This window comes from Rhododendron vialii, chromosome 5a (genome assembly GCF_030253575.1).
Source record: "Rhododendron vialii isolate Sample 1 chromosome 5a, ASM3025357v1".
In the NCBI taxonomy this organism is placed as follows: domain Eukaryota; kingdom Viridiplantae; phylum Streptophyta; class Magnoliopsida; order Ericales; family Ericaceae; genus Rhododendron; species Rhododendron vialii.
In genome coordinates, this window is record NC_080561.1 from 4,489,466 (window position 1) to 4,503,292 (window position 13,827).

General features: G+C 38.7%; 2 protein-coding genes across 3 annotated transcripts; both read left to right on the forward strand.

The window, feature by feature from the left end:
• The first annotated feature begins 4,504 nt into the window (after window positions 1–4,504).
• Window positions 4,505–8,462, forward strand: LOC131327031 (mitogen-activated protein kinase kinase 6). Its single transcript, XM_058359995.1, has 8 exons — window positions 4,505–4,781; window positions 4,982–5,066; window positions 5,454–5,588; window positions 6,078–6,302; window positions 6,407–6,589; window positions 6,770–6,993; window positions 8,050–8,095; window positions 8,183–8,462. Exons 1-8 carry the CDS (start codon window positions 4,708–4,710, stop codon window positions 8,273–8,275), a joined length of 1,065 nt encoding a protein of 354 aa, XP_058215978.1. The 5' UTR covers window positions 4,505–4,707; the 3' UTR covers window positions 8,276–8,462.
• A 3,895-nt stretch (window positions 8,463–12,357) lies between these two features.
• Window positions 12,358–13,747, forward strand: LOC131326964 (protein OXIDATIVE STRESS 3-like). Of its 2 annotated transcripts, XM_058359897.1 has the most exons (3): window positions 12,358–12,662; window positions 12,753–12,858; window positions 13,290–13,747. In XM_058359897.1, the coding sequence occupies exons 1-3, from the start codon at window positions 12,488–12,490 to the stop codon at window positions 13,573–13,575; spliced, it is 567 nt and encodes a 188-aa protein (XP_058215880.1). In that variant the 5' UTR covers window positions 12,358–12,487; the 3' UTR covers window positions 13,576–13,747. The 2 variants fall into 2 exon arrangements, with proteins under 2 accessions (XP_058215880.1, XP_058215879.1); XM_058359896.1 differs by having other exon boundaries at window positions 12,363–12,858.
• Window positions 13,748–13,827: the final 80 nt, after the last annotated feature.

The following is a 13,827-nucleotide window of genomic DNA, read 5'->3' on the forward strand; positions in this document are numbered from 1 at the left end:
TGTTAAATTTATTGTACGTGGCTAGAGTTGAGAGATTTATGACTAAGTGTACAAACCCCACATAAATATGTGATTGCGGAATGTTCCGAAGCACCAAGCGACGGTGCTCCTGAAATACTGAATAATTTCTTGAAAGAGAGAGGGGGGGAGAGTTTTTCGTTTGACCGCAGGTATTACGTTAGAGTCGTTGGGAGAGGCTGAGGTGGTTTTAGAGTACCAAATATAGCTAGGTAACGATTTTAGCACCGAATCCTCCGGGAAAAACGGTGTGCCTCTGTGCCGAGTGTATTTGGACTCGTCAGATATTTGTGTGAGTTTTTTTTTTATGTTTTAAATTTATGTGCTATCCAACAGCCGAAATACACTAAGCATAGAGGCAAACCGTTCTTCAGACACAGGATCTCGAATGACCAATTAAATTTCATTTATTCCGATCTCTGAATTCTGAAATAATGTTACCCAAATAAAAGCTCTTTCTCCCCTCTTAATCCTTATGTTTATCGTCAATTATCCTCATTAAACATGCCCAACTGCACATAACAAGGAATTACATCCAAAATGCATCCTCCTGAATAAACTAATTCACGAGGATTGTGGTGAATAAGTCTACTGATTTTGGTCAAATGAATACAATCTATTCAATTCTTGCCTTAAATAGGATTTGGTGGCCCACAAACAGAGATTGGGGAGACGTATTCGTTTGGCCTAACAATATTCAAAAGAATTGTGGTGAATTTAAAAGGTGCACCATAAAATGTGGTAGACAATTAATGTATGTCCAAAATCCTCGCGAGTAAACTAATTCGCCACTATCCTTGTGAATATTGAGAGGCCAAACGAATACTTCTCCCCATCTTAGTATTATGGGCCACCAAATCCTATTTGAGGCTAGAAATGAATGACAATTTTTGTTCTTGCGTATATATATAAATATATACAAACACACAAACACGTACATAAAAAATTCAACTAACTCCTCTTGACAATATGTCACAATTTGGGAGCTTGCCCTTAGAAACTGTGGTTGATATCCTTGCAAGACTATCAATCGACACGGACATTCTATTGATGGTGATTATAGCCTTTATTTCTTCCTTGCCTATTCAATTGCATTCGAAAGAGATTGCAGAAATATTTCCTGGTCTGCTTATTCTTGTCATTTTTTGCAGTGCTCTGAAACCTTTGAAGAGCTTAAGCGTCTCCAATTCCCGACGGACATTAGGTACTTCAGCGTCAAGACTTCTTGTAACGGGGTATTGTGCCTCCTTCGTTGTCACTATATAGGTCGTGAAGTGGGCAAAAAAAATGGATAAAAGTGAAACGGAGAGAGAATCGGCCGATATGGGTGTGAATTTTTTGTATCGCCGGTATAGTAGTACCGGAGGACCCAAAAACCCCTACGTAGCGGCCGATATGCTATGTAGCGGCCAATATTCAAATCGTTGTTATTGCAGGGGAATCTTTGTTATTGTCGAGGAATCATTGTTACAATGGTACGAACCTATGCATGACCTATATTGCTGCTAAATAACTTCTGAAAGCTACATAACTATCCGATGTCCCTCGTAAGCATCTCATCGGCCCCCTCAAGATCCTTGGGGAAGTTCACTCGTCTGGCAGAAATGGAGAATGCAAATGAACAGCCTCCCTAGAGGTGGTGCCGGAGAATACCATTTCAGAAGATTGCAATGGTAATGATCGTTATCTTCATGGAGGTAGCGAAATTGGCAATGGCAATGGAGGCAACGATCATTACTGTCGCCATTGCCAACTTTGTTACCTCTAGGAAGAGAACAATCGTCACCATTGCAACCGAAACGGTATTCTCCGCCACCACCTTTGGGGAGGCTGTTCATTAGCGTTCTCCATTTTTTCCAGACAAGTGAACTTCCCCAAGGATTCCGAGGGGGGGACGATGAGATGTTTACATGGGACATTCGATAGTTATGTAGCATTGAGAAGTTATTTGGCGGCAATATAAGTTATGCATAGGCTCATACCATTATAACATAGATTCCCTGACAATAACAAAGATTCCCCGGCAATAACAAGAATTTAAATATCGATCACTACGTAGTGTATCGACTACTAACGTAGGGGCTTTTGGATCCTCCGGTACCGCTATACCCCATTTTACCGGCGATACTAAAAATTCACACCCATATCGGCCGATTTCCTCTCTGTTTCACTTTTATCTTATTTTTTTGCCCGCTTCACAACCTATATAGTGACACTAGAGGCACAGTACCTCGTTACAAGAACTCTTAACGCTGAACACTTGGTGCAGACGAGCGAGCACGCATCTGCGCGTTTTTAGGGTTTGGGTGGGGGGGCTCCACAGCCCAATAAGGTTAGAAATTGTTGGACAATTTGTTTTTGGGTATAAATACACTTGTTATGCCTCTTATTATGTGTGAGAGCAAATATTAGGTATTGGGGTAGGGTTTGAGAGATTTGCCTCTTTGTTTTGGCTTTTGGTAGAAGAGTTCTACGGACTATTCTTTGTTGCCCATTGTGCATTCGTATTTGTTTAGTGAAGGCGCCATCAATCGACTACCCGTGGACTACGCTTACATCCCAAAGTAAGGCCGAACCACGTATATTTGTGCGTGTCTCTCTCCTTTTGTTTGTTTTTTATTTCCTTCTCTCATGTTTGGTTTGATTAGTTTGGTTTGCTTCCCACATCTGTTTCATTCTCCGATTCGATATTCATAATCACCGTCTGTTTGTTCGGCTTCTGCACAACAAATTGGTATAAGAGCATAGGTTTCTCAACTAGGCTTCGATTTGTTCTACTTGGTTGTTTGGATTTTTGGGTTTTAGAAAAATTGGGTTGAAGATGTCTGAGTAATCATCCAAGAAATCGGCAACAACTGGGTCCGGCACCGGTTACGTGGTGAGGTCTTTGGTTTCAAACACCAATTTGAAGTTAAAAAATTTGATGGGACAAACATCTTTGGTAGGTGGCAATGTGAAGTTTAGGATGTTTTGGTCCAACGGAGGTTGAATTTTGATTTGGATGACAAATCAGAGTCCATTGGTGTAAAAATTCCTTCAAAAGCATAAAGAGTGTCGTCAGCGCATTTTAGCACATTTTTTTACCATTATATAAGTATGTTCACATAGACTTTTAGCACACGGACTTTTAGCACATAGATCGCGCAAAGATTCGTGTGTGGGGCTCACTCCAAATCCCACACAAATAATTCAAGCCGTTCATTAAATGTAAAGCATTTTTTCAAAGGCCCACGAGAAAAATCAGCTTAATCCAATACCTATAGATGCTCGATTCAATCATCTAACTTTTCATTATCCTGAAATCTGAATGAAAAGTTAGATGATTAAATCAAGCACCTATAGGTATCGAATTGAGCTGATTTTTCGCTAAGACCCTTGAAAAAATATTTTACATTTAATGAACGACTCGGATTATTTGTATGGGACCTATAGTGGGCCCCACATAACAATCTGTGTGCGATCTGTGTGGAATTTTCTATGTGGGTAGCACAGTTGTTTTTTTACTGTTAATAAATGATGATATGAAAAATCTTCATTTGGGAAGTGTTCTAAAATGCATCTTATTTATTGAGTTTTTAGACCAACTTTCTAGGTATTATTGCCACTCTCTTTTTTTGTCGTTCCTCTTTTTTTTTTTTTTAATCAAATTCAGTTTGATGAGAAGAATTTAAAAATATATATATAACTATGACCTGAAGCCCTAAAAAGTTCACTAAAAAATACTCCAAAATTTTTGAAAAGAGACCGACTATTGGTACCGAATAAAGGAAGTACCGAAAATGTACTATAGCTTTTGGGTCCCAACTTGAAAGATTGGATCAATTACTTACACACATCTAATAAATCTGATTTTTTGCATGGCTGTTTGAAAAATTATTTTAAATGGATCAATCACTTACCCACATCCAATGTAGCTAATTTTTTGAGTGGTAATTCAAAAAATTATTTTAAAATTAATGAATAGTTTGAATTACTTGTGTAGGACCCAAAAGTGGGTCCCGAAAGCCATTGTACATTTTGGGTATTTCCTTTATTCAGTACTCCTAAGATTTTCGGTTTGAAAAAGATAATTTCAACAGTATTTGTTTTCGCCTTCCATAGGCTTTTCCAACTTCAATCCATAGTTTTACACATTTTAAATTTCACTCATCGAGACAAGTGATTAATTTGAATTTTTTTTGACGAAAACCTAAATAAATGATCACTATGAGGGTGTGTCTGCGATATCTTTGAAAATGTGAGGAGGTATCCCTATATTATTTTCACGAGAAAAACTTCTTTACGGAGCTTTCCGCAAAAAAGACGTTACGGAATCCAATCACGCGCGTCCAAAGTGTTTATGGACGGTCTTGATTGAAAATCAATTGTGATCGGTCAAAATTGAAAATGAATCTCAATCATTAATTACACAAATAAACAATTTTGATTGTGCCGCTCCATGAACAGCTCCGTGAATAAGTTTCAATCTATTTTTCAAACATAAGTTTCTCTATTTTCAAACATGGGGATTGCAACCCAAAACAAAAGGTGAGAGTATACTACTAGTAGTAGTTTATTTTCCCGGTCGTCCCCGTTTGAATTCATTAGCTTTTCCACCGACTCTTGTTGGCCTTTTCCATCACCAAAAATCCCCATTTCTCTCTCACACCCAGTTCATCTCTCAGTCCAAAAACCCTAGAAAAATCAACCATGAAGACCAAGACGCCATTGAAGCAGCTCAAGCTATCAGTCCCTAAGCAAGAAACCACCATCAACAGCTTCTTGTGAGTACCAATTTCTCTATATTTTTTTCCCCCACTAAATCTGATCAAGTACTTAAATTTATCACTGCATTATCATTATCATGTTCATCGTCGTTGTTTCGAGGATCGATTTGATGTTGGAATTCCTTATTCCCGCTTGGGTTTCGTGCCGAATTCGTGTGTGTTTTAGGGTTTGTAATGTTGTTGATCGGGAAATGCAGGACTGCGAGTGGGACCTTTCACGATGGGGATTTGCTCTTGAACCGAAAGGGTTTGCGGCTGATATCCGAGGAGAACGAATCCCTTGTAAGTTTTGATCTTTATGCTTTATTTTGATAGATTCGGAGTTCAAATGTAGGGATTTGAGTATTATTTTTACTGACCCAATTTGTGTGAAAGCTTCATTTGATGTGAAGCACGCCAAAAGTCTGATGAACAAACACACATTTCACTTCAGAATCTGAGTATAAGCTTCAATATGACATAATGGTAAACTTAAAAGCCACAAAATGGTCGTGAAAACTTTGAGCAGAAAAAGAGTCTCCGTTTATTTAGGTAAAGATGATAAACCTTATTGTGATATGGGTTTGGTTTTGGTTTAATGTCAAATCGTATGTAAGGTGCCATATTGAAGTTAATATTCAATATGAGTGATTTTAATCTTCCATGGATTTTTTCTTGTTCCTTGAACAGCCTTCGGAAAGCAAGGAGCTTGATCTCCAATTCTCGCTGGAAGACCTCGAGACCATGAAAGTCATTGGGAAGGGTAGTGGTGGACTGGTTCAACTTGTCCGTCATAAATGGGTTGGAACGTTATTTGCCTTGAAGGTATTTGTAGAAGCAACAATTTCAACTTCTGAGCTGTAGATTGTTCAAAATGCTTTTTTCCTGTTTTATACAGAAGGGGACTTGTAGGAAGAAGCTACGCAGTCATTAATTATGCTTCAGAGAATGATTCTGTATAAACATATCTGTTGGTTGCATTTACATTATGAATTGCCAAGTTATTCAGTAGAACTTGTTTATTTGAATAGTAATTTAGAATATTGGCTTCCTCATCTCTTTATTCTTTAATATGGTGTATGGTATTTTTCTATGTTAGATTGTGTATCTCAGAACCTTTGCCTTAAAATCGCTTTTAGTTGACATGCGCTCAAAGTTCAAACCAGTAACTATGATGGTTCTATGTTTTTTGCTAAGCATGATGGTTCTCTTTCGTGTTTAGGGGGATATTGTCATGTTGATATCATCTTTGTAATCGAAGCAGATATATTTAGTATTTACATAACTTGGGGCTTCATTGGTCATATGTTGCAGGTTATCCAGATGACCATACAAGAGGAAATACGTAAACAAATTGTGCAGGAACTAAAAATAAATCAAGGATCACAATGCCCCAATGTTGTAGTTTGCTATCATTCTTTCTATCATAACGGAGTTATTTCTCTTGTGTTAGAATACATGGATCGCGGGTCTTTGACAGATATAATTAGACAAGTTAAAACGATCCTCGAACCATACCTTGCAGTTGTCTGTAAGCAGGTTGGGGTTTTCTCCTGGTTCCATTGAAAGCTGAGATTTTGGTAATTTTTAACAGTTGAAGAAATCGATCATATTATCACAATATACATTGTATTCCATTCCAGGTTTTGCAGGGTCTTGTGTATTTGCACAACGAAAGACATGTAATTCATAGGGACATTAAACCATCCAACCTGCTGGTTAACCACAAAGGGGAAGTAAAGATAACAGATTTTGGTGTGAGTGCAATGCTGGCCAATTCGATGGGTCAAAGGGATACATTTGTTGGTACTTACAATTACATGGCAGTAAGTGCAGCTAGTCCATTCATCCTTTATTGCTGCAGAACTCTATTGGTGTACTTATTTTGTTGGTGGTCATTTGTATATTAAGAGTACTTTTGTTTTATAAACATTTCATGCAAACTAGTACGCAGTGCAGAATTTGAGGAACGTCACTAGTGACATCTTTTCTATGCCTTTTCTCAGCCTGAAAGAATCAGTGGAAGCACTTATGACTACAAGAGTGATATTTGGAGTTTGGGAATGGTAATTATGGAGTGTGCTATAGGACGTTTTCCATACATCCAAACTGAAGAACATCAAGCTTGGCCAAGCTTTTACGAGCTTTTGGAGGCCATTGTGGGAAGCCCACCACCTTCTGCTCCACCGGATCAGTTCTCCCCTGAGTTCTGCTCATTTGTATCATCCTGGTAATGACCACAATGTTGTGATGGTCTTTTACTGCTTATGAACAACCTATGTTTACATCTTCTAGCTATTGCGGTTGGGTATTGTCTTTACTCTTGTTTTTACTGCTACCGAAACTAGTTGTCTGGTAATATCTTTCTGCTATGCATGAGTTTCTCATCCACGGTACTTCTTGTTCAAATTGCTTGTTTTCCACTAACTATTGTGTAATATGTGTCCAGATATGAAACTTTCCCAGGTAGTCCCAACCAGCAACAATTTAAGAATCGATATCAATATTGTTTTCCATACCAAAGCCGCTTGTCAGTCAAACTCGGGTGTTGGATTTACATAGTAGATTGTAGAATAGGTTATCCGCTTCTACCACACATCAAGCAAAATCGGTGCCCAAAGGATTACTGACACAAAATTTCCCTTCCAAAGTGATCAAAGTCTAGCCCACATCAAAGTGTTGAATCTTCTAAACCTGTTGGTCCAGCAAGGCCAGATGACCCCCAAGTAAGAAATAGTCAAGATAGGTCATTAGTCCCAAACTAGGAGATGGGATCAAGGGTTAGGATTATTGCTATAATTTGGCCAGGGGAACGAAATGTAAGTTCGATGGCCTTTTGATTTTGAACTTCTGCGAACTATGGTCAGTCAGTTCTACTGAATAGCTACGTTCGGGCTTTTGTCTTGAATTCCCTCTCTCTTGTCGAGTGGATGATGTCGAGTGCTAAATGCCATAAGATGAAAGAAAAACTTATTTTCCTAGTTGTTTTCCTTAGAACCTTAACAAGTCTAGCTATCAATCAGTTTTATAAACTTGTTCTTGGGTAACCATCACTTTTGCATTTGGACCGAGATGAATGCCTGTTATCTTGCAGCTAGACATGCTAATGTTCATTTGCAGTAATTAGCCATTAGACATTCATTTCGGCGGAAATTAACTGAATTCAGAAAACACCTTGACAATTTTAATTGGCTCTATTTATGTAATCCACAAACATTTTCGTGAATCGGTACATATATATAATGTGAATCACCACTCTTGACCACATTGTTGTATGCACTTGCAGCATCCAAAAGGACCCTCAAGATAGATTGCCAGCTCTGGACCTTCTGGTTAGTGTGTTGTTTAATAGTTCATGGACTTATCTACGTTTCATGTTTCAGTAAAACTTGACTTTTGGATCTCTTTCATGCATTCAGAATCACCCATTCATCAAGAAGTTTGAGGATAAGGACATTGATCTTGGGATTCTGGTTGGTAGCTTGGAACCTCCTGTAAATTTTCCCAGATAATCTGTCTTGGAAAATCATGTATTGAGTGTAAAATGTTTCCCCCTTATATGTATCACTTGACAGTTTACTATTAACATTACCTAAAGCTTATAGCTGAAAAATGAAGCAAATGTTGTAACTTGACCTAGTACTTCTCAGAGGGTACAAAACAAAATGAGGAAAACCTAGCTTTCCATTGTAGAAGCAATCCTCTCTCTCTCTCTCTCTCTCTCTCTCTCTCTCTCTCTCTGTTTGATTCATGCTTGGTGTTTATTTTCATTCTGGTATTTGTCTCAGCACACCACCCAACTGGATTGTTCCATTAGGTTGATATGGAAACCTAGTGCTGCACTAACTATGTTTCCACATCTATATCGATGTTCATCTGTTGTCATAAACTTTTAAATGTTAATCAAAATGGAGTTAAAGACTGCTAATCATGGTGAATAGTCATAAGTAGGCCAGTGGAATTAATTGACTTCTTGTTTCCCATTTTTATTGCTACTAGAGAGAGAGGTATGATGCAGGTGCAGAAACAAAAAACCAAACAGCCAGGTCCCAATACCCATGACTAGAGAGAGAATAGAAGCTAGGAATTGGTCGATCGAGAGAGAGATTAATTTTTTTTTAATAGAAGCTAGGAATTGGTCTGTTCTGTATTTTGCTTGAATTATCTTCTGTTGTGGGAGAAAGGGAGAGGGCTGAAATTGGCCGATTCTGTCATCAAGCCATATTATAGCATCTCCAATGGTTATGGCCACATTTTTAGAGTCAAAGCCCTTTTTTGACTTGCTACAATATTACTTGGTAAAATTTTTTGATAAAAGTGCTCAAATAGTGTTAAAGTCTTTTTTTGGACTTGGATCACATCACATATCACAACTATTGGGTTACTCTCAAGAGCCATTAGATCACAAACCTTGCAAGAAATGGCCAAGTCATTTTTTAGCTTCCAAAACGGCTCTCCAATGGAGAGAATTTTAATCTTGAAGCCAAAACATGACTTTGGCTCCCAAAATGGCTCCCCCACATCTCGAGTGGTTGGAGCCGATTTCTGGAAGCCAAATTTACTTTTTACTTGTTACAGTGTCATTTTGACAAAATTGCTCCAACAGTACCAAAGCCATCTTTTGGCCAGCTTGATTTGTAACCATGGGATCACACTCCCACATCACAACCATAGGATCACTCCCAATCCCGGCCTTTCAGAAAAAAAAATGGCAAGGGCCATTTTCCCGACCAAATTCGGCCAAATAAATGGCCGAGCCTTTTTTTGGCTCGTGTTTTGGCCGGCCATTGGAGATGTGCAAAATGGCATTGAAGTCATTTTTTGGGATTCGGCCGGAGGTATGGCTTGCCGTCGGAGAGGCTCTCATAAAGTTAATTTCTCCTTTCTTTCTTTTGCCTTTTCAAAATCATCAACACAGCCTAACTTGTGGATTCAGGGATGGTGCTGCATCTCAAAAGGGTAGCACCGTGCAGTGCTTAATCTTAACCGTTCAAAACTGTTTTAGATGGTCCGAATTTAAAAAAACTCTTTCAATGAAGAGTTAGATTTTTTCCTGGAAGAGTTCTTCTAAAATGCGGACTATTAATTGCCGAGACGGACAGTCCAGATAAAGCACTTGGGGGACAGCACCCTGCACAGCACTTTCGGCCTAGCACCATCCCCGAGATATGTATTTATCATTTTGGTTCTGGAAATTGTGGTTCTCTCCTTTCTCTCTCTACTTCTCCAGTTAGGGTTTTCCTAGGGGGGGTTGGGCTGCTGCCCCTTGTCCCACCTCCTCCCCTCCTCCTTTGCTGGCCACCCCTCCTCACTTCGCTGCCCGTCGAATCCCTTACCAAACTAGATCCGATTTCTTTCTCGCCTCTTCATCTCCTCCTCCTCCGCCGCCACCGCCTTCTCCTCACCATCTCCTCTCCGCCGCCGTCACCCTCTAATTTGGTGTTTTGGGATAGCTCTGACAAAAAGATGAAGTAGAGTGGCTCGGCTCCCTCCAGCAATAAGTCTCCAGTGTACGGGGTGGCGTTTCGCTGGCGATAGATCCGTGGCCGGAGGTTCCAGTACAAGCTGTCTTTAGCTTGGTTTCTCCCAGCCGGTCTCCCCGGTCCGGTGACTGTACCGGTCTGATTTTCCAGATCCGGTGGGTGTGGTTGGTGGGCGAATAATTTTCAGTCTGTTTAGTTCGTTTTGTTCTGGTTTGGTGTTGATTTCATCTGTGCTTACAGCTACGGTTTGAGCTAGGTGTCCCTTTGAACTCTACTACTAAAATCGGAGACGGGTTCATTGCCCTGCATTTATGTATGGTCTGCCTTCGGCAGTATGTGCTTAGGAGCCTCCTAGTGGATGTGCTTCGTGTCTAGGTTTTAGTATTTTGGTTCATTCCTGTATTTTTTTTAATGAAATCGTTGTAACCTTCGGGCTTTACCTTCGGGTATCATGAAATGAATTGATTGACTTATAAAAAAAAAACTCTTGAGAATTGACAAGCTCCAAAACCTCTAGGCCAATGGACCAAAGGATAAGAAAGAATGGCCGGCCATAACTACATTCTAGAAAAGATGAGGTGACAATATTATCATGATGTTTCATTTTATTTAATTTTATCATGTTACCAGTACCTTGGTCAACCTCCTTATCCTCATCCCCTGTTGTCAGCTCCTTCACAATCCAAGACCAAAATTAATTACACTAAACATTTTGCCTTAATTTAAGGGTAAAACGTTAAAATCCATAACACTCCTCTAACTTCAAGAACTTTGTCCATCAAAATGTAAAGTTAGAAAGTAGGAGTACAACTTTTGACTGATTTCGACTTGTTAAATTTCTTCTTATTTAGCTTACAACATATTATTAGGGTGTGTTTGGTCTAATTTTTTGAGGGCTTTTTGGCACTGTCTTTTGCTTACTTTATCTTAATCTTTACAAAAACTGGGTCAAAATGTTATACCATATTTTTCGTCTTAGCGAGAGGAATCGAAAAAGTTTAATATCATATACTACAGATGAAAAAAAATCATACAAGACGATGCAAAAGAGCTTCAAGGTCAAAAAAATCAATGTATGAAATACTAGATTTGAATGTCTTGATCACTGTGGGCACTTTCATATTTGGTCATTTTTTTTGTTAAAAGTATATATTGTGTTAGCGTTATGAATAATTTTAGTGAGACTCCTTTCATTCTATTTATCATATTTTTCGAAACTCAATGCTTTCAGCCGAATTAGAAAAGTACACTCTCTTTTTTTTTTTTGTGTAGAATTTTGCGAAATTAATTCACCAATCAATAGATCTCAATCAGTTATTCAGATCGATGCAAAAAGTTGATCAATAATTACTCCGTATTTTTTTTTGCACAAAATGTGCGTTTTTATCTGATACAAAAGCGATGGAGGAAGTGACTAATACTTCAATTTCGAAAGATAAAGATGTCAATGAACCAGGCATTCTGCTCTCCACAAATATCTAGTGGTGGCAATTCAATTTCTGACCAATATTAGTAGAACACTTGAAAGATAATCAAATCCTATGTCTAATCTGATCTCCCTAATAATAAAGGACCTCAAAAACCCACATCTGTCATGGCTTTATGGGGCAAGGTTCCCTATAGAGCGTGACCCCTGTTTGCCTAAATTGAAAATGTGATGATTCAGCTCCAACGGTTAGTTCAATTGGTTAGTGGATTTCCTCCTCACGCAATTGATGAAGGTTCAATTTCTAGCGTCACATTATATAAAAATAATTTTTAATAAATTCTTTAGTCACGGTGTAAATGATCTGCTTTTGATCGGACTGATGAGGAGATTCTTCAAAGTACACATAATTGGCCTAGACACTCTTGACCGCCAAAAAAAAAAGAAAAAAGTGATGAGTCGGACGAGGATATAACCAACCGAAATACAAATCTTATCCCATTTCCTAGTAGAGTGGGGAAGCTATAGAATTTCACATCAGGATAAATAAATAAAAAACCCTATGATAGTGACAAATCCAAGGACAAAGCACCATAGGGAATAGGATTAGAACAACAGATGGTCTAGTCATCTCCCTCCATTGCTTCATTTTTAGCCATATATATACTACAAAAGAAGCATTAATAAATTCATTCCCCACCCTGTACCAAAAACAATACTAAAAAAAACTCACCACCAAGTCTGATCATTTCAAATATCATTTCTTTTTTGCTTCAAAGTTGTTAAAACCTTTACATATATATACATACTTACATATGCATTCTCCCCTCCAATTCCAGCAGGCTGGTTCTTCTTCTTCCTTGTTCTTGTTGCCTGGATTTGTAAACACTGCAATGGGTACTGGTGCAGATCAGGAAATTTGTCAAGAAAAAGCCTTGGAGAAACACAATGACAGCATGGCCCTTGCAAAACAATGGGTGATTATGGAAGGTGACAGTACTGAGTTATGTGATTCTGATTCCATTGATCAGTCTTCTTTTGAAGGTTCAAATGATTCTGGTGCATCATCTTCTTCATCAGATATGATGGAGGATGCAACCTCTTCAACATCATCTTCATCTTCATCCACTTCTTGTGATGGTCCTTTGTATGAATTATCTGAGCTCATGGCCCAACTCCCCATCAAGTGAGTACTGTGTTTGGATATTGAATTTCTCCTAAAATAAACCATGAAAAGAAAAGGAAAATGGATTAAACTACAGGTTTTATTTGAATCTTGAATTTTGTGGAAGCAAAAGGAAAAGTAGTGGGCAAAGTTGTTTAAACGTATCCAGACTTTTGTATGTATTTCTCCTTATTATCCTTTTCCTCTGCATTTTTTCCCCACAAATGTAAGATCCAAATTCCAAACACAACCCAAAATTTTCCAAGTTTAGATTAGAGGGAATGAAGAGTGCCAATCAAGGCTTTAAATAAAAACCGTTACGTATTGTATTGGCCGTTACATACCAATACAGTCCAATATCTGTTGATACATGGCCGTATCACCGATACCGTTACGTTTCACAGATACCGCAATTTAAAACCCAGGTGATAAACTATACTTTATTTCTGTAGGAGGGGTCTTTCCAAGTTTTATCAAGGAAAGTCTCAGACTTTTGCATCTTTGGAAAGTGTGAAGAGCCTTGAAGATCTTGCAAAGAGAGGGAAACCAAAAAGGAGGAGAATGATGGAGTCAAGTAAAAGCTACGGAGGTGGGTTAGACAAACAGATCATATACAGTCCTAAGGCTGCTATACTAAAGAAGAGCTCAAGGGTATCTCTTGTATCTTCAATAGGAAGGAAAGGTACCTTGTACTTGAGTAGTTTTGGGACTTCCATTCCTGTACAGAAGAGCTTCTAAAAAAGGCTTGGAAATCGCAAGGGTTCTGTTGCAATTCATGTTTCTTTATGATGATGGAGACTTTCGCCGCTCAGCTCCGTAGTCGGACCCATTTAGGCCTCTCTTATTTGCTTCCACGCATCGTAATTTATCTTTTCAATGATAATGGAAACCTCCATTGTTTTTTCAAGTACGCAACGGCCTGCTAACATAAGGGGTTAAGTGTCAGAAAGGGAGGGAGGGGGATTGACCCTAAATCACATAATGCGCGTG